Below are 18,571 nucleotides of genomic sequence, written 5' to 3'. Positions count from 1 at the left end.
GTCAACCACCATACCGTACTTGTGATCTATGGCTTCGTTTCGTTTTGTCGTGTAACTCAACGCGTCGAGAGGCGGGCCATGGCCCTCCCCGTAGAAGTGCCGGTTCATGACGAGATGCAAAATATGGAAGTCGAGCCCATATACTTGGTAGGTTTTGCTGGTTCTCGAGCGGTCGTCTCTCCTCTTGCAACCTTTGTCGTATCCGGCGATGCCCGGGCTATAGGGAAACTCCACCCGAGCCCAGGTGTGTAGCTTTATACACTTGTGGCAGAGATACCAGCGCGGCGTGTCCTTCTCTAGCCATGAGAGTAGAGCAATTCGTCCCTCTGCCGACAACACTCGCCAAGGTCGTTGGTCCTCGAATTGCTTATAGCACAGCTTTGAGGTCAGGGCAAAGGCCGTGACAGATTGTAGAGCGACCTCGGAGAGTATCATGAGCCATATCTCCCAGGGGAGACCGACGACTGCGCGTTTCGGTGATTTACTTTGGCTGCTGACGATGCCCTCGGCAGGCTGTGGTGGCGCCCGGGAGAGGAACTCATGGTCGATTCGGGGGTTATCATGTCGATGGTAATGAGGCGAGGGGGGTTTGTCATGTCGTAATGAGAGAGGTTAGCGAATGGGGAGCGGGGGCCCTGTTTTTGACGCTGTCGAAACCGTCTGTTGAGGTGGCATGCTTTATATATGTAACGCTGGGGGCAGTAATCGATTCCTTCTCGCGTTAACAGTGTCCACTTCTCGGTGGCCGTGGTTGTGGACCATATTCATTGTCGATTTACAAATGTTTCAATGAATTCAGAATGAAGGGAATGTGAATCTACACCTTGTTCCACTTATGATTGAACCATTAACATTGTATTTTAAGTCGCTCTTCGCATTGTTCTGACTAGAGATACCGCATGCTTCCTAGGTACATGGCGGTTTTCAATTATCAGCCCCGCGACAACCGTGGACACCATCACGTTCCCGAGCACGTCTGTACTCGCTGCTTGCTGTCCTGGCGCTTAATTAGGTCGTGCTCCTGACAAGAACCATCCTCAACCTCCAGGCTGGGCCTCATTTCAGGTTACATACCAAGGTACCTACCTACCTCTAGGTATATAGATGTTCTACGACCTTGAGACAAATATAACTTACCTCGTATATATCCCATGTTACTAGCAGGAAAAGGAAAGAATGGATATACAGTAGACAATTCAAAAGAAAATAAATGAAAAAAATCTTTAGACTAGTTAATATTATTATTATTCCTACACCGCTATGCCCTTGGGCTCGCCGGTCCAACTATCTAGCTAGTTGTACAGGAAAACCGTCCTGGTTTCCCAGTCGGACTAAAAACCTGTACCGATGTTACCTTGGCCCGTCTCTTCAGAATCCGTCGTACTACGGTTGAAGGGAGCCTACCCAGCTCCCTGCATTCCGACATCCTGACCGTCCGCCTCCAAGGTATCCGCGGCCTCTGGAGTCGTAACCCCTAGGCCCCCAACACCGTCTCCTCGGTCTCCGGTCAGATCCGTATCAACCTTCCTCGCAAAGGTCAGCTTTCCTTGCCTCGAACTCCTTGCAGCCTCCTCCTGGGCTATGAGAAAGCCGGGGGGGCGGCCCCGTGGTCTCTTCCTTTTTCCCCCTTCTTGGAAGCCATCGTCGGCCTCCTCCAGGGTGGACGCACCCCGGAATGTGACGCTCCGCATCCTCGGTAGTAGTCTCTCTTGCTGCTGTTGTGTTTGTTGCTGCAAAGCAAGCTCAAAGGTTCGAGGCCGGAAATGGTATGCCTCCCTCGCCGCACCCCGGGCTTTTACTGCTTCCGGGCACCACCGTACCCAGGCCGGGTGCTTCCCTGAGCAGCACGGACAAAAGTATGGAATCTCGTTGCCGTGGGTTGGGCATTGGGCTTCCCCCGCCCTCCCGCCTCCCCCATGGGCCGCTGTGCCGCAGCGCGGGCACAGCGCAGACTTCTTGCAGAACCGTTGGGTGTGACCCCATTTCCAGCGCCTATAGCACTGGGTAGCCTGCAGTGCAGACCAGTACGGCTCGCAGTTGAGCATCTGGGCCCGCCAAACCACTCCCTCCTCGCAGGCCCTTTTGGATTCTTCCTGACTGGTCATGGTAACCAGTGCCGTCGCTCTCGTGACTCCCTCGATCGTTGGAATTCGGAACTTGACTCGTTCCACCGACTGCAGCCCCAGCTGCTTGCCGAATGCCGCTTCTGTGACGTCCCTCAAGTCTCTCTTCAACATCCCTTTTACCAAAACCGCAAATGTCCGCTTTGCCTCTTTCGCCACCTCTCCAAACGCCGTTCCGATCCATCCTCCGTTCTTCGCGTGCCATTCCTTGGCTTCAGCATCCTGAAAAGTGACGATAACATCCCCGCTAGGGAGCTTGCGTGCTGCCACTGCTCCCTTCCTCTCGGAAACCCCGTTGACCGCCTGGACGATCTCTTGTGGAGACCTCCGGGTCAGCGACGGCTCTATAGATCCCCTCACCAGTATTTCCTTGTTGAGCCGCCCCGGTATGATCTTCTTCGGGAGCTCTCCTTCTCCAGCCACCACTGCAGCCCACGACCGGGCTACCGTTGTTGCTGGTGCAGGAGCTTGCTTCTTTCTCTGATCCTGCAGTTCCCTCCGGGCCTCTTGCAATTCCTTCTGGACCTCCTGCATCTCCTTCCGGACTTCCTGCATCTGTTTTCTCACTTCCTCTATGGCCCTCCCTGTCCCTTGTCCGATACCGTCCACCACGGCGTCCACGACGGTTCCTTGAATCCTCGCAACGTCGATTCCCTCGTTTCCCGTCTCTGATGCCTTTCCGCTTTCCAGTCTACGCAGCCTCCGCAGCCGTGTCATGATCTCATCCGCCACTACTTGGGAGACCGCCTCGTTTGGTTCCTTGGCCAAGTGGACTATTGTCCCTGCAAGTACCTCGTCTGATTCGTCGTGTAGAGGGTTGGGGCCATTGTAGATGTCATCTTCCATCACTTCGTCGCTGTCCTTCGTTGTGATTGGTTCGGCTCCTCCAGTAGGTGGGGCAGGCTCCCCCCGTGCAGCATTTTTCCCAGCCCCGGGCGCGGTCTTGCCCTTTCCTTTGCGAGCCATCGCGACGAGGCGCGACAGATCCCGCAACGGGGAAACTACCGTCGGCGGTTAGAGCTTTCTGAGCTCGATCGACTGGTGGTAGTTTCAGGCGTTTTGTTGCTTCTTTCGTGCTTTCGGTTTTCCTTCCTATATATTATATAACATAAATATAAGAGATACTTCGGAGGTTATAAGATCTATAGTTTGACTAGTTAATATTCTTTTTATCTTTGCCATCCCATGGTCTCCATCCTCTACCTCGTCCGTCCATCGTTCCGTTCACAGGCCCCGATCAATCCCCAAACCCCTAGTTGGTACATGCGCCCTCCATTATTTTGATCAGTTCAGATGCAAAAAATGACACCAGCTGTGTGGCCATCGCAAGCCCCCCGCCGCACAACCTTTCATCGCCACTGACTGCCACGCTAACATCCTGGCCCTGACGGACGATGACATTGAAGAACAGTTGATGTGGGCACAAGTGACCCGTGTCGAGCCCTTCAATGGTAGAAACCATGGATGATGACGGTGCCGTGACGGTAAAATAATCCGAAGCAAGGGGCTCACCGAGCCGATGCCTGCGGAGTACTACCTCCCCCGCGCTCTTGTCATCCTCGTCCTCAAACGCTGCGGTGTTGTCTTGGGCGCTGACGATGTTGAGATAAGCATTGAACCTTGGGCGATATCGTTGCCAACCGTCTGACTGCGCGAATCTGCTGAGTTGTGCCAGATGGTCTTGCACAAAGTCCAACAGCTGCCCCTGCCCCTCCACGAAAGAAGATGAAGCACCGGAGCGTTGATTGCTGCTCCCCAGGTCTATGCAAAACGGCGTCACGGTCAGAGTTGGGACACTCGCTGCGGTCAGGTCGAGCGTCTGCGCCCCGTCTACCGAGGAAAGCGAGCGCGAGGCGTGGTTCAGACCGAACGTGGGCCGAGAACGTTGCGTGAAGTGTCCCAAAGTCCTGGCGTAAGCAAGCACGATGGCGGCCGAGATTCGTGCACCATTCTCGGTCTGCCAGAATGCTCTGATAGTGTTTTGTGGGACGACGGCAGGATAACTGGCTTTGAAGTGAGAGCCGAGCGGAGAATCGTCATGTGTGGATGCCGGTTCGTCACTCTCGGTCTGGGCTCTTCCACGTAGCACTGTATCTTGGGCGTGTGACAGATGGTGCTTCCAATACAAATCTTCGGTATCGGGCTGTCTGAAATCCCGGATTTGCCGGATCACTTCCTCGAAGGGCGCACGAGTGTCCAGGGTTTTGCCAAGGGAGAGGAGCTCGTTGAGGTCCTTCACGATCATCTTGATACTCCATGCGTCGTACAATGCGTGATGGACTCGGAGCACGACTGCCTGCCCGTCTGAAGCTTCCAGGAACGAAAGGCTAACCGGGGGAACCCTCAAGTCGGATGGCCTTGGGTTTCCCTCTTCCACGTGCTCGTCGATTAAGGTTTCGATGGGTTTTGAAGTGCCCTGGAGAACTGAGAAGCGGTCTTCTCCAGTCCATTGCTCGCCCAAAGTCACTTGGACCACGCCTGTCGCTTTCCCTGCCCATACGAATGTTGTCCGGAGAGCCCCGTGAACGCGGCAGAGATCAGCCCAGCAGCTTGCCACATTCTTCGCATCGAGGGAACCACCAACAACACGGTACACCCATGGGGGTGCAAAGAACCTCTTTCCGTTATGCAACCACTGCTCCAAGTGCACGCGCTGACCTGGCAATACCGGCAGGACAGACATGATCTGGTCTTTTGGTAGCCCGAGTTCATTGGCCACCAAGTCCTTCAGCTCATCTTCACCCTGGGCCAGTGGCTGCTGTCTCGGTTTCTGTACCATGACCTCCCTTGTCAAGGTGACTTTCTCGACTATGTCATGAATGTTGGCGCCTTTACTGATGTCAAAGACGCTCACGTTGATGCCCATCTGCTTCCTCAGGAGCATTGATAGGCGAATGGCCAGAATCGAGTCGAGGCCGATGTTGACCAGGCGAGTGTTGTACCCGATATCCTTGCCTCTGCATCTTGTACCGAGCACTTTCTTGACCAGATCCAAAACAGCGGCGGCCATCGCTGAATTTGAGCCGTTTCTCTCAGAATGACTGACCCTGTTGTCTGCGGCTCTGCTGTCCAAATCTGAGTCTTTCTTCCTCAAGATGTCGAGATGACCAATATCAAGTGCGGGATCCGACACTTCGCACGAGAGGATCCATCTCAATGCCGCTTCCAATCGACTGCCAAGTGTTCCCACGTCCTCTCCAGTCATCTTGGCTCTCAGCTTGCCGCGAAGGGTGCCATTCTGGACCCGGAAGCCGACGATCACAGGGGTATCGTCATACGCCGGCCCATCATCGGACTCTTCCTCCCCGCTCTGGGTCTGAGTTTGGGCTCCATTGTTGAACAGCGGCTTTGCTGAACCGTCGCTGTCGGTGCTTGCGGCGTCAACAACGCCATCAAAGACGAACAAACTCTGGAAAAGAGCCGCAGGGAGGTGTTCCCGGTTCGGGCTTGACGATCTCCACAATGCCTGGATCTTCCTCAGCGACCCCATTGCGACCGGCCCTCTCGCGTCGTCGTTCAGTTGCTGCACCCGGACCAGCGCCTCTGCAACGCTGACGGGGGCTCCTCGGTCTCCCGCTAACTTGACCCGCATCGGCACCGTGTTGATGGTAGGACCGACGACGACAGCGTCACCGTCAGCGCGACCGTCAAACCCACCATCCGTCGAGATGACCTCGCCGTAGACGACATCCGCTTGCCCGTACAGAGACCCGCACAGCACCTTCACCCAGGCCAGCTGAAGCGCCGCCTTGGTCGTCACGCTTAGCGACCTACATCGTGCCTGCAGAAACGACAGCTCCTGCTCGCTCAAGGCAAAGTGGAAGGCAGACGATGCCTGGAGAGAGCCGTCCGGGAAATGCAGCGGCGTGTAGCTATACCCCTGGACCAGCTTTCCCCAGAACGCCACCGAAGCCCTCTGTGCCAAGGCGACGGTCCTCGCAAAGGGCCGGAACAGATGAGACCGCACAGCTTCCTGGCCACCAATCTCGTCACGGCCTTGAAGACGTCTTGCGTAGTTCTCCCCCAGGATACGCCACACCGCCCTTATCGAAGCCGCGTCGTACAGCGCATGGTGGATCCTCAGCTGCACCCTGCCCGGAAGACCCCCCTCCACCACCTCCCAGTGGACCAGATTGCTCTGCTCAGCCGGGGAGACGACACCAACCCAGGGGGCGTCGTCGTCGTGGGTGAAGATGAAGCGCGTCCTCAGGATCTCACACGCTTGCACAGTGTCCCTGACCGCGGCGAAGAAGGTATCGAGGGTGGGGGTGTCGGCTGCGAGGGCCTCCTCGGAGAGCTGGATGGTGTGTGTGTAGGTGTAGGCTTTGTCGGCGATGGCGAGCGACGCGCTGAGCATGCTCTCTTGAAGGGGAGTTGCCGCGAATAGGAGGTCCTTGGCGAATCGCTGCAGGGTCGCGTCGTATGAGTCTTCGTCGCTCATGCCGTTGACGGGTTTGTCGTTTCTGGTGTTGGTGGAAGGTTTTGTTGTGTTGCCGTTGGGTTTGGTGCTCTGCTTGGTCTTCATATCCTGGACCAGTCGTGCGGTGTTTTGGATCGTTCGAGCTCTGATCACTGCGTCAGGGGAGAGCCAGATACTCTCCAACTTGCTGATGAGCTTGACGAATGGGATGACAGTGATTGAATCGAGACCCAGCTGATACAGTGAAGTTGCCTTCGCATTGTCTGGTATATCAGATGGTTTCAGGCGGAGAAGGCGGCAGGCGGCTGTGCGTACGGATGCCAGGGCCTGTTGGTATCCCTCATCCGCCAAACCCGATGATGGCTCAACATCGATCGGGGCGTGATGACCATTAGGAACAACAGCGTCCTCTGTCGCACACCACTGTTGCCCTGGCAGAAACTGTCCGACTCGTGCGTTCTCCTCAGCAGCACTAAACACAACCTCTGCAAACAACCGGCCGACCTCATCCAACTGGGTCTCGTTTAGGGCACCAGCTGAAGACAGTGTCAACAGAATCTTGCCGTCCGCGTGCAGGTCGACGTCAATGGCCAAGGCCATGTCGCTCTTGCTCTGGGTCCGCAGAGCGCTCATGCGCCCCGGGCCCGGTTCCGGCTTGTCGCCATTCTCCGTTGCATCATCAGCGGGGATAAGGTTGATGCTCAGCAGACTGTCAAACAGCCTCTCTTCGGATCCGGCCCAGCGTTGTACCTGCTCCACGTTGGCGAACGGCAACGTTCCCAGGCAGGCAGCGGCGTGGGCTTCGTGGACTCGCTGAGCAAGCCCCGGCAGGGGCTCGTCAGTTCCTTGGAAGCTGAGGGTTTGGACGAGCGTGTTGAGGCATGGCCCAATGAACTCTTCCGTGCCGTCGATGATGTGGGCGAGGAGAGGGCGGAGTGACATGACGAAGCCGTACACGACCGATGTTTGTCGGGTAAGTTGCGCTAGACAGAGTGCGGTAGCCAGCTGGAAGGCAGTAGACATTGAAATTGGCGCACCAGATTGTTGCGACGGGGCCCGCAGCTTGGATTTGAGCGCTGAAATGGTGTAGTCAAGACAGCGAGTCGAACGAACCATGCAGTCATTGTTGTTGTTGTTCTCAGTCCCAACACGGCATTGCCGCACACCGCGCAACTTCGTTTGCCACGAACGTCGTGTGGATTCCAATTGCTTACCCGAGAGGTAACAGGAACTAGAAATGCCTCGCAACACATCGAGGCTCCTGTTGCTGCAAGGGGGTTCTGTGGGATGTTGCTCGTGATAGGCCTGCTCCAACTTCTTTCTGAGCAGGTCGATAGCCACACCATCAAACAACGCATGGTGTATCTTCAATGAAACGATAGTCTCGCCAGAATCCCCCATCTCTTGCATACGGAAGCGAATGGGAGGTCGTGTGCTCATCTCCGCCACGATTCCAGCCGCATTCTCTTCACAGTTGAATGGCGAGACAGGAGGGGGCCGGAGGACGACCTGGAAGATTTGACCGTCATGCTCTCGCTGAACGAAACATGTTCTTAGCATGGCTTCGGATGCGACGACTTCCTCGGCCACCTTCTTCCATCTGCCAGCGTCCGTGCCGCGAGAGAGACGGTAGTGGAACTGCGCCACATACGGAACATCGACGGGTGTTTTGTCCTCATCCCCGTCACCATTGCCAGCACTCTTGGCTCTGAGCCACCACGACAGAGATCGAGCGACGAGGGCGGATTGTAGAGGCAGACATGGTAGGACGGCTTCGATTTGGGACTCGCTGAGTTGCGTGGGAAGTGGGCCGAGATCTGCGGCACTGAACGCCTCGACGTCTCGTTGTGTCATTTCTGGCGCCTGTTGATCTGCCGGGGTGGATGAGGATGCGCCATGTCTCGGCGCGCTGCCGTTCAGGCGCCGGTCGGCCAACCGAGCTATGGATCGTACTGTGCACGAGGAGGATAGGATGTCGACCATCTTGAGTTTGGAGAAGCCTCGTCTTCGCAAGAGCGACACCAGATGAACAGCCGAGAGACTGTCAATACCAAGGCGGTGGATACTGCTTGTTGCAGTGGCGGAGTGTAGTTTGTTCCCCACGGCCTCTTCCACAGCCGCTATGACTGCCAATTCTCCGTCATTCAAGATGGATCCTGGGCTAGTGGTAGTCGCATAAACAGCTGGGCCTTGCTGATCTGTTTGGGAAGCGAAGAAGTCATTTGCGAGTTTGGCCAGGAGCTTAGTATCGACCTTCCCCGACGCGGCCAGGTAGGGGATCTTCGAAACCGAAAGCATCGTGGGCACCATGAAGGCTGGGAGTTCAGCCTCGCATTTCTGTTCAATCCTCTCCAACAAAGCTGTCCACTCCTGGCCCTGATCCTTGAGAAGTTCGACCTCAGCGTTGGTGCACACTTTGGGGGGATTCCTTGCTCTCCGGGCCATAAATCCGAAGAGCTGCTGCTGCTTCTGATTTGACTCGCCATTCCCACTGGCGACAACGGCGGCAGCAAAGTCCAAGTCACCCTCACCAACCGCTGCTTTTCTCAGGAAGTGCACAACCTCATCAAGCTCGAGCCTCTGCCCCCGGATCTTGGCCTGCTGGTCCGCCCTGCCCAGGAACTCCAGTGTGTCGTCGTGCATCATCCTCATCACGTCGCCCGTTCTGTACATTCTCCTGGGTCCGCCTCCCAGCAACAGGGTCGTCTGGAAGCTCTTGGCGTTCTCATCCGGCCTGTCGAGATAGCCCATGGAGACCTGCGGCCCGGCGATGCAGAGCTCGCCCGGCTGTCCTCTTCGGGCGATAACTTGTTCCTCGCCAGTGCCGGGGCACAGCAGGAATGCTTCGAGACCCTGCAGCGGCAAACCAAGATTGCGAGCGTTGGAGTGGGCGTTCACGGCATGCCCCAGACAGCCAATGGTCACCTCGGTTGGCCCGTAGAAGTTGAAGAGAACAGCCCCTGAATGTTCTCCTTCTAGTTTCTCTTGCCCCCCCTTCGTCCACATATCCAGCAACTCACTCGACGCCTTCTCCCCGCCGGTCGTCACCGCCAGAACCGAGGGCATATCCTCCGGCCGCAGGCCCAGCTGCGTCAGCACCGAAGGCACGGAACCAAAATGCGTGACGCTCCGCTCGTTGATGACCTGCTGCAGGCTGCCGAGCATGACCGTGCGGTCCCCGCCAATGACGACACTGTAGCCCAGGTGCCAGGGCACAAAGAGCTGCGTGAGGTGGGGGTCGAAGGCGCGGGATGTGAGATTGAGGTACTTTCCGGTGCCGCCGAGGGAGGCTGTTGCGGGGGAGGACTCGATTAGGCGCGCGCTGAAGGCGCTGATGAAGTGGCGGAGGTTGCTATTGGATACGCGTACGCCCTTGGGGCGGCCGGTGGAGCCGGAGGTGTAGAGAAGATAGCCGCCGTGGCCGGCTTTGGTGTGTCTTTGGTGATGAGACACGGGCCAGGATAGCATCATCTCGACGGCGTTGTCTCCATCTGGGAGCAGCAAGGCCGGTGGATCATTGTCCAGGTTCAGTTCCAGGTCTCTAGCAAGCTCCTCGGTGGCGATGATGAGCTTGGCTTTGGCGTCGCGGATGAGAAGCTGTTTCCTAGCTGGCGGCAAATCCTCGTCTACGGGAAGGTACACGTAACCAGCCCGGAAGATGGCCAAGGTTGCTGCGAGGGACTTGATATCCCTGCTCAGATACAAGGCAACAACATCATCGGGTTGGAGATCGGCTTTGTGTGATGCTAGGCTCGAGGCGATGGCGTTGGCGAGCCTGTCCAGCTGGGCGTATGTCATTGACCTGGTGGTTATTTCGTTGCAATCGCCCTCGTCTGATGGCGAGAGAGTGAGTTCCTCGACCGCGACCCATTCAGGGTGTTTCAACGCATGTTGAGAAACCTTGTCAGTTGGGTCAACTGCACTAATATCTTCAACGGTATCGGCTTTGCCACTGATTGACACGAGGGCCCGGTCCATTCCATTCGGCAGCAAATGGAGAGGCAATTGGGGTAACTCTAACATGGCCTTGGCCTGGTCGATGATTTGGCTCAGCATCAAATCCAGCTGGGCCTGAGAGATGCGGCTCCCGTCGCCTGTGAGTTCCATAGTACCGTCGTGCTCGAAGACATTCAAGGCGAGTGGATGCTCCACGTTAAGCGATAATGCCTGCTCTTCTCCTCGGAACATTTGTTGGGCGATATTGCCTTCCGCATCGCCATCACTTCCTGGGGCGGGGTGGTAGACAAAGAAACCAGGAAAGGGGGCGTTGTTGTTTTCGCTGCCCTTGTTGAGGATCCTTTTGATATCCACAGGATGCAGGTTATGCATGGTCCGGGAGAGGTTGGAGGAGTCACGAGCCATGCTACTCCAGAGCTCCTGAGCCGAATGGGCATCGGCCCGAACAAGCACAGGAAGAGTAGCCATCGCCGGGCCCATGACCTGAGCGAGGTCCGGGTGTAGAATCCTCTGTGAGGTGGTCTGGCCCAGCACAACAGCCTTGAGTTCCAAGTATGATGACAGGACGCACCCAAACGCGGACTTGAACAATGTTGGGAAATCAGGGGATTTGGGCGCAGCTGCAGACCCAGATGTGAGGAGGAAAGAAGAAATCGGCTTTCTTGAAAGGAGAATGCGCCGTGGTTGTTTCTGCCGGGACTGCGTCAGGTCGGGGAATGGAGCGTTCAGGGCGCCCACCGCCTCCCTAGTGCTGGCTAGATGACTGTCCCACAAAGAGGCGGCCTCGTCTCTTTGGTGAGGGGTGGGCAACAGACCGAGCTCCATGCCCCTTGCCAGCGGTACCGGCACATCACCGCCATGGACATTCCCTCCTTGCCCCTGGTAGAGCTTCGCAATGGTGTCGAGGAGGATTTCTGCCGACACGTTGTCGTAGAGGGCGTGATGCATACTCAACATCACCTTGCTATCTCTGTCGTCAAATGTCACGGACCATGGGGGCCGGACTGTCGTCGTCGGCGCCAGTTCCATCTGCAGCTTCTCGCCCCACCTGGCCAGATCCCGATCTTCGTCACCGGATAGGCAAGTCCAAAAGACCGTTGGCTCACCACGGACCAGCTGAAGAATGGTGGACCGGATCCCTTGCTGCCGAGCCCATGTCACAACACCAGTATTCTCTCCTGTGTGTTCTACCTCGAGCTGTGTTAGGGGAATGAAGATGGTTCGAAGTATGTCGAATTTCCTGGTAGCCTCCGTCCAAGCCTCCTTTAAACGGACACCATCAACCTTTCCCAGGTGGCCCAAGTCAAACACACGGTGCGCCCAGTACGCCCGGGGCTCGAGCATCGTTTCGGCGATAAGTGACTCCTGGATTGGGGTCGCAGGCACCACGTACAACGTATCATGTGGTCTCATGTCGCCACGGATTTCTTTGGTCAGCGCGTCTTTGACGGAAGCTAGCCATGATATCTCTGGAGTCGGCTTTGTTGGTGCTGTGCCGTTGGGAGGTTGTGATATGACTTTTTGGCCCGGCAGCTTGCTGAGGATGACCTCGACTAGTTCGCCGAGAGACTGACACCGCATGAGGGCGAGGACCCCAACCGCACACCCGAGCCGCCGCTTTAACGACCACGCCAGCTTAGTGACTTGCAGAGAGCTGAACCCAAGGCCAGCCAAGCTATCCCCGGGAGACAGGGGCTCGACTGCCACCTTGAACTCCTCGGCGATGATCCGAAGGATGGGAAGTTGGTCCTCGGTCCACTGTGGTTTCGTTTCACCGCCATCACTTGGGGACCGTCCAGAGTCGTTGCCCTCTCTTCCAGCCAAGACTTTGAGATCCGACTTCTGGTAGATTTCCTGCAGGGCTTTGCGGTCGACCTTGTTGGAAGCAGTCCTCGGCATCGTAGTGTCTAAAACAACCACGTGGCCGGGAACCATGTATGCAGGCAGTAGATCCCTAGCCCTCTGGAATACTTGGGTTCTTATCTGCCTTCCATCGACAATGTCTTTCTTGACAGAAACGAAGGTGACGATGACTTTGTTGTTGCTGTCCCCGGCCCCTGGGCGCGGGAGGTGCAGTGTCTCAACATGCTCAACAGCCGCGTGCTCGTCCTTAACGCTCGCACATGCCGCGCTGATCTCACTAAGCTCAATGCGAATGCCGGTGATCTTGACCAAGTCGTCGTTCCGGCCGAGAAACTCAAAGCCGTGGTCGTTGAGACGGGCCACATCCCCTGTCAGGTAGATGCGCTCATCAATGCCGGGGACGCCCTGGATGAAAGACTTGGCCGTCTTGGCCTCGTTACTGAGGTAGCCCTTGGCCACCTGCGCCCCCCCCAGAGCCAACTCGCCGATTCCGTACCGCGGGACAAGCTCCCAGCGCTTCTGCTTGGTCTGCGCTACCTCAACCTCGCGGACGACGTAAGCTGTGCAGGGGCCCAGGGGGAAGCCAACGTTGGCAGCCTTGGCCCGGTCTCTGCTCTTGCCGTAGAACCGCCGCATCGTGGATACGACAGCGTTCTCGGCCGGCCCGTAGGTGTTGTACGCGCGGGTGGTGATCTCAGGGGCCGCCCAGGCTTCGGCGACGCTTTCTGTCAGCTTCTCGCCGATGAAGGTGACGTATTGCAGAGTTGACCCCCTGAGCTCGTCGACGTGGATGCTCGCGCCAAAGGACGGTGTGAGGTGGGCATGCGTGGGGCAGGACTTCCAGATGAATTCGACAAACGTGCCCAACACCAGCTCTCTTGTGCCGGTGATGACGCTGCCGGCAATTCCCCAGGTGTAGAAAAGATCTTGGACAAAGACGTCAAAGCTGTATGCTGACAGCTGCAGCGTCCGTACCTGCCCGGCCTTCTCGTCGTGTTCAACGCGGATCTGTAAGTCGCGCATGGCCTGTGCCGCGGCGCTGTGTTGGATCATGACGCCCTTTGGCTCACCTGTGGTGCCCGAGGTCCACAGCAGATATGCCAGATCCTGCCCGCTGAGATTCTGGGAAGATAAGATGCCGTCGCGGGGAGAAGCTCTCACGGGCGACTTCTGGTCTGCGTACTTGTCGAGAAGAATGACCCGCACGCCTTCCAGACTCTGATGTGAGAGGCAAGGTTCTACCAGGTGCAATGACTCCGTGGTGGTCAGCAACAACTTGCTCTGTGTTCGGGCGATCAGCGAGGTCCGTCTCTGCACCGGTGACGTCTCGTCGATGGGACACCAGGCCGAGCCAGTTTTCAAGATAGCCAAGATGGCAACATAGAGCTCGACGCTCCGCTGCAAGCAGATCGGGATAACGTCGACGTTCTCCTCACGTAGGATGTTTGCTAAGCCATTAGCTCTCGCATCAAGCGCCGCATAAGTCAACTCGATGGGAGGTGAGTCCAGCGAGATGTAAAAGCTCAGGGCCAGGAGGTCGGGGGTTGAGGTGGCCTGGTCCTCAAATTGGGAGTGCAGGAGCTCAGCTCGAACATGCCTTTGTTTGTTTTCAGCGGGAATTGGGATCGTCCCTTCTGCCGAGAGCAAGTCCATGGGCAGACGTGCTGGTAGCCCCTGAACCGGGTCGTCTCGGGATGAATCAAGCATAACTTCGACCAGTGCTCCAAATTGCTTCACGATGCAGGTTGCTGCACACTCTGAGAGGGCGTCTTCGCTGTACGTGAGCTTGAACGTCATCTTGTCGGTCTGCCCGTTACGGCTTTGGGTATGGGGGTTTGTCGGAAAGATCTCGACGAAAACAGGGAAATCGTAACGTATGGCCGGGTTCTGGATTTCGGTCCAGAGAGTAGGAACAATCTCCCTAATACCGCCTTTAGACGGCGAGTCTGCCGGAATGTAGGCTTGCAAAGCCAACGCAGTATTGTATGGTCGTGTTTTGAAGATGCCAAATGACGTGTGCCGATAGCTCTGTGCAAATCTCGAGTGGGCTGCAACACTGCTCACAAGCTCATTGATCGTTTGGGCCTCGGGCAAGGCCACCCGGCAGGGCACGACGGAGAAAGTGGGTGCGTGTGCAGAGATATCATGGCCCGAGATGATGCTTCCGAACACGACGTCTCCCGTGTCTGACTCGGAGAACAAGTTCAGGAGAAGAGCCCAAGACGCTTGCAAGATTGACAAGGGGGATGTGCCCAGAGTCCTACTCTTGCATTCGAGGACCTGCCATGGTAGGTCACTCGCGTATTCGACCATCCCATGTCGGCGGTTTGTGTCAGCAGTGGATGGGTTGACATTATCGCCGCTGAGGGAACCAAAAGCCTCGGACTCCCAGCCTTTTAGTGATTCTTGCCAGAGCTCGTCGGTGTCAGTGTTCTTGTTTGACGCCCACTCGAACACAGCGTCGGAGATACCCTGTCGTTGAAGAGGTTCCAGGCCACGATACCGCCTTGATATATCGCTCATGAGCACCTCAAGTGACGCCCCATCGCAAATGCAGTGAGCCATGCTGATGACCAGAAGTCCAGCGCTAGCCAAATCAAGATCGGAATTGCCGTCGGGCTCAATAATCTGGATATGGTACAACCTCTGCGAGTCGAGAGAAATGTTCGCCTCGGCCAAGTCAAGCCATGGCTTTACGTCTCCTGCGAGTTGACTTGTTGATGCTCCGGTGTGCACCACTCGGTTCTGGTCATTGACGAATCGACGCCATGCTTCGGGCGTCAAAATAACCTGAGAGAAAGGTGACAAAGGATCGTCACATGGGAGGATCGCGCAGCGATAGATGGCCTGTTCAGAGATGACCCCCTCAACGGCTTCTATTAGCCTCTCGATCGAGATATCCGATCGCAATTTCAGGACAGAATGACTAATGTAGTTGCTGCTATCCATCGCAAAGCTCACGGCTAACTGACTCTGCGTGCATGTTGTAGGCAGAACCATCTCGATGTCGGCCGGGTTGGCCAGGTTGAGCTTGTCGAGTGCCTCTGGGACGTATCTAGAAGAGAAGTCGGCCAGTTGATGTCGTATGTCGCCGTTCAGTTTCGCCCGGGTATCAACTTCCACGGGCGGGGGAAAGAAGACAGACCGGATGCTAGCTCCCGAGTCAAGCAAAGAAGCCAGTGGCGGTTGCAGACGCGCATGCTGATAATTTGTTGATCCGGAGCTGGGCCATCGCTTCCGTATGTCGCGCAAAAGCCTCATTGCGCGGAGGCTGTCCATGCCAGCCTGGCCAAGTGGCGTCGCGGCCGTGATCGTCACCGTGGTACCGGAGGAGTTACCATCGGTGAGGATTTCGAATACCATATCGATGAGTTCTTTCTCTAGCATGGCATCTTTGGGGTCATCCAGGCGTCCGACAGAGTCCTGGGTGTCGTCTTCCACAAGCCCCATACCCCCGGGCCCGCTGCTGTCTTTCAGAACCTCCCGCACGTACAAAGAAGCTCGTTTGCGATCGAGCTTGCCCGAGGCAGATCTTGGCAGGGCATCAACCAGGAGGATCTTAAAGGGCCTCATGTAGTCCGGCAAGTGCCGTTGCGCCACCTCGAGACACCTCTGGTGGACAAGCTCAAAGTCCAAACCCCCCCGGGGCTCCAGGACGACCAGACTCACGACCCTCTCCGAGCCGGCCTCCGACGACTGCCCTTTCCAGACACAAGCCATCGTCTCGCGTATGCCGTCCACGCGGCTCGCTAACACACTCTCGACCTCGCCCAGCTCAACGCGTCTCCCGCTCAGCTTGACCTGATCATCCGACATTCTGCCCAGGAACTCGACCAAAGGTTCGTCATCCGGGCCCCACACAACTCTGGCCCGGTCACCGGTCCTGTACGCCCTCCCCCATCGCGCATCGTCGAAAAAGGCGGCCGCTGTCTCATCGGGCCGGTTGAGATAGCCCACGTTGCTCACCTGTGGGCCGGTGATGACGAGCTCTCCCACCGCGCCCATGGGTACGGGCTCTAGGGTGTTTGTTGTCTGCGCGTTGACGATGAGGCAGCCGCATGTGGCGAGAGGCGTTCCTATCACGGAACCTCGTTGGGTGGCAGGGACGTGGGCCTGGGCGATGCAGTAGATGGCTGTCTCCGTGGGCCCGTATCCGTTGAAGATACCGTGGGGTTTGTTTTGCGCGTGGTCGTCGTTTGTGTCCCCCACAGGGGGGTTGTGGCGAGCAAAGTCTTGTAGTAGACGGGTGTTCAGCGTCTCGCCACCGACCATCAGGCCACGGATCGAGGACGGGTCCAGGAGGCTGGCGAAGCTGGGCGTGATATTGGTCATGTCGGCCTCCATGACTCTCAGGACTTTGTCGATGTCTTGTAGAGTGCACTCGCGCGGGGCGCAGCAGAGTGTAGAGCCGGTGCTGAGCGTCCAGAAGATTTCGAATAGGGAGATGTCGAAGGTTGGTGCCGCGCCCTGATACCATCTAATGGGCTCGCTGGATGATGAAGTTGGTGGGACAAGCCGGAAGTGTTTGCTCAAAGCGGAGATTGTGCATGATGCGGAAATGTGGCTGACAGCTACACCTTTCGGTGTGCCCGTAGTTCCTGACGTGTACAGAATGTAGGCCACATCTGTCTCGGCGATTGCTGGTGATGTTGAAAGCGGTGGTCTTTCTGATTTCGAGTCGCATGATGCGAGATATGGAGCCACGTCGATCTTGGGAATAGGGGTAAAGGATGAAGACGACTGTGGCAAGTGTCCTTGCTGTGGTGCGACCACAAGAAGAGCAGCTGGCTTCAAATCTGCTATCAACGCGTCCTGTCTCTCCCTTGGGGCGTCCACAGGAATGGGACAAAACGCCATTCCCGCCTTCAAAGCGGCTAGGTAGCTGGTATAAAGCTCAGGGCAAGGCCCCATCAACGCAGCAACAGTCTTGACGGACGATTGTGTCCTGGATTGCGACTTCGCAGGCGTGAGAACCAGCGCGGCTGCCAATGCGTTGGCGGCATTTTCGATATTCTGGTAGGTATACTGAGTCCGCTTGCCGGTCTCCAAATCGACGAGGAAATCCACGGCTATTCTTTCAGGGGTTTCCGCCACGCGTTGCTCAAACCACCCATGGAGCAGCGCCTGCCTGGCCTCCTCAATCCTAGGATCCTCATGTTTCTGGTTCACCGAGGAGGCCGGCTCTTCGGAAAACAAATCGAGGGGCCTTGGTTTGGGAGGAAGGTTGAGCACGGAAGGCTTTGTCCATCCAACAGGTGCATTTTGACCTTGCTGTAGACCGACAATGAGGTCGTCTAGCATCCGACCCAAAGCCTCGAGGGCTACCACGGGGACAACATTGGCCTGCGCGGTCAGCCGCACTTGTCTGGTTGCCGCATCGATATGAAGCTGTAATACCTGAATCGTGTGTTAGTCACGGAATCTGCAGCACTTTGTGGCTTCCCAATGTGGCCCATATTGCTAGACATACCTTGCCCTCGCCAATGGAAAAGTCAGTTGGGATGTCCTGGCCAACCGGGCAGTCAACGAAGCTAGAGTCCGCTTCCTCGTGAACTTGGCCGGCGGAGTGAGCCAATATGAAGCCGCCGCGTTCGGCATCCTCGATACAGTATTCTTCTCCAACTTCGAGGACCACTATGCGACCCACGAGTCTCACGAATGCTTTGATGGCTGTCTCCTTATCAGGCTTGGGTTCAAGGGGGCTGGACCAGTGCACCAGGTGAATGCCGTTTTCAAGATAGCCTTCTTCCCTCAATCTTGGTCGTTCGGACTCCTGATTCGAAGGCTGTTGGAGGGAATGCAGTGGCCGGAGCTGCGTGATTGGTGGCCGTAGCTTCGGTAGTGTGTTGTTCATGGTGTCGTGAGCTCGCTGAGCCGAGGTGGTTGTTGACTTGACTCTGGCTGCCGCAAATTTCTGAGTGTAACCAATGTACCTTGCATAAATCTTGAAAGGGAGTCGTGACTACCGACCAATATTGTCCATACTCCAGGTTGTTGGGACGTCCCCTATTCCACCACCATCAGATAATGCCACAATACCTGCCGTGATCGCTCCGGCTGTGGGACATTGAACTCCTCCGCAAACCCCACAGGCGTGTGCGTATAATGTAACTAGACTCCATTCAGTTCTGAAGACACACCCTTTCTCGGTGACCCCTGCTTGGGGCAACATGAGGGATTTTCCAGTTCACCGCTGCCACTCGCTTTC

The 18,571-nt window shown here is 56.6% G+C and overlaps 1 protein-coding gene across 1 annotated transcript; it reads right to left on the bottom strand.

Moving 5' to 3' along the window:
- Positions 1–3,142: 3,142 nt before the first annotated feature.
- On the bottom strand, positions 3,143–18,370 carry F5144DRAFT_510292 (uncharacterized protein). Its single transcript, XM_066786532.1, has 2 exons — positions 17,834–18,370; positions 3,143–17,760 (listed from the first exon to the last, which is right to left on the bottom strand). Exons 1-2 carry the CDS (start codon positions 18,215–18,217, stop codon positions 3,376–3,378), a joined length of 14,769 nt encoding a protein of 4,922 aa, XP_066645522.1. The 5' UTR covers positions 18,218–18,370; the 3' UTR covers positions 3,143–3,375.
- Positions 18,371–18,571: the final 201 nt, after the last annotated feature.

Source organism: Chaetomium tenue (genome assembly GCF_020726465.1).
Source record: "Chaetomium tenue strain MPI-SDFR-AT-0079 chromosome Unknown F5144scaffold_3, whole genome shotgun sequence".
Lineage (NCBI taxonomy): Eukaryota > Fungi > Ascomycota > Sordariomycetes > Sordariales > Chaetomiaceae > Chaetomium > Chaetomium tenue.
The sequence above is the reverse complement of the archived record's forward strand: the minus strand, read 5'-3'. Positions and strand labels throughout refer to the sequence as shown.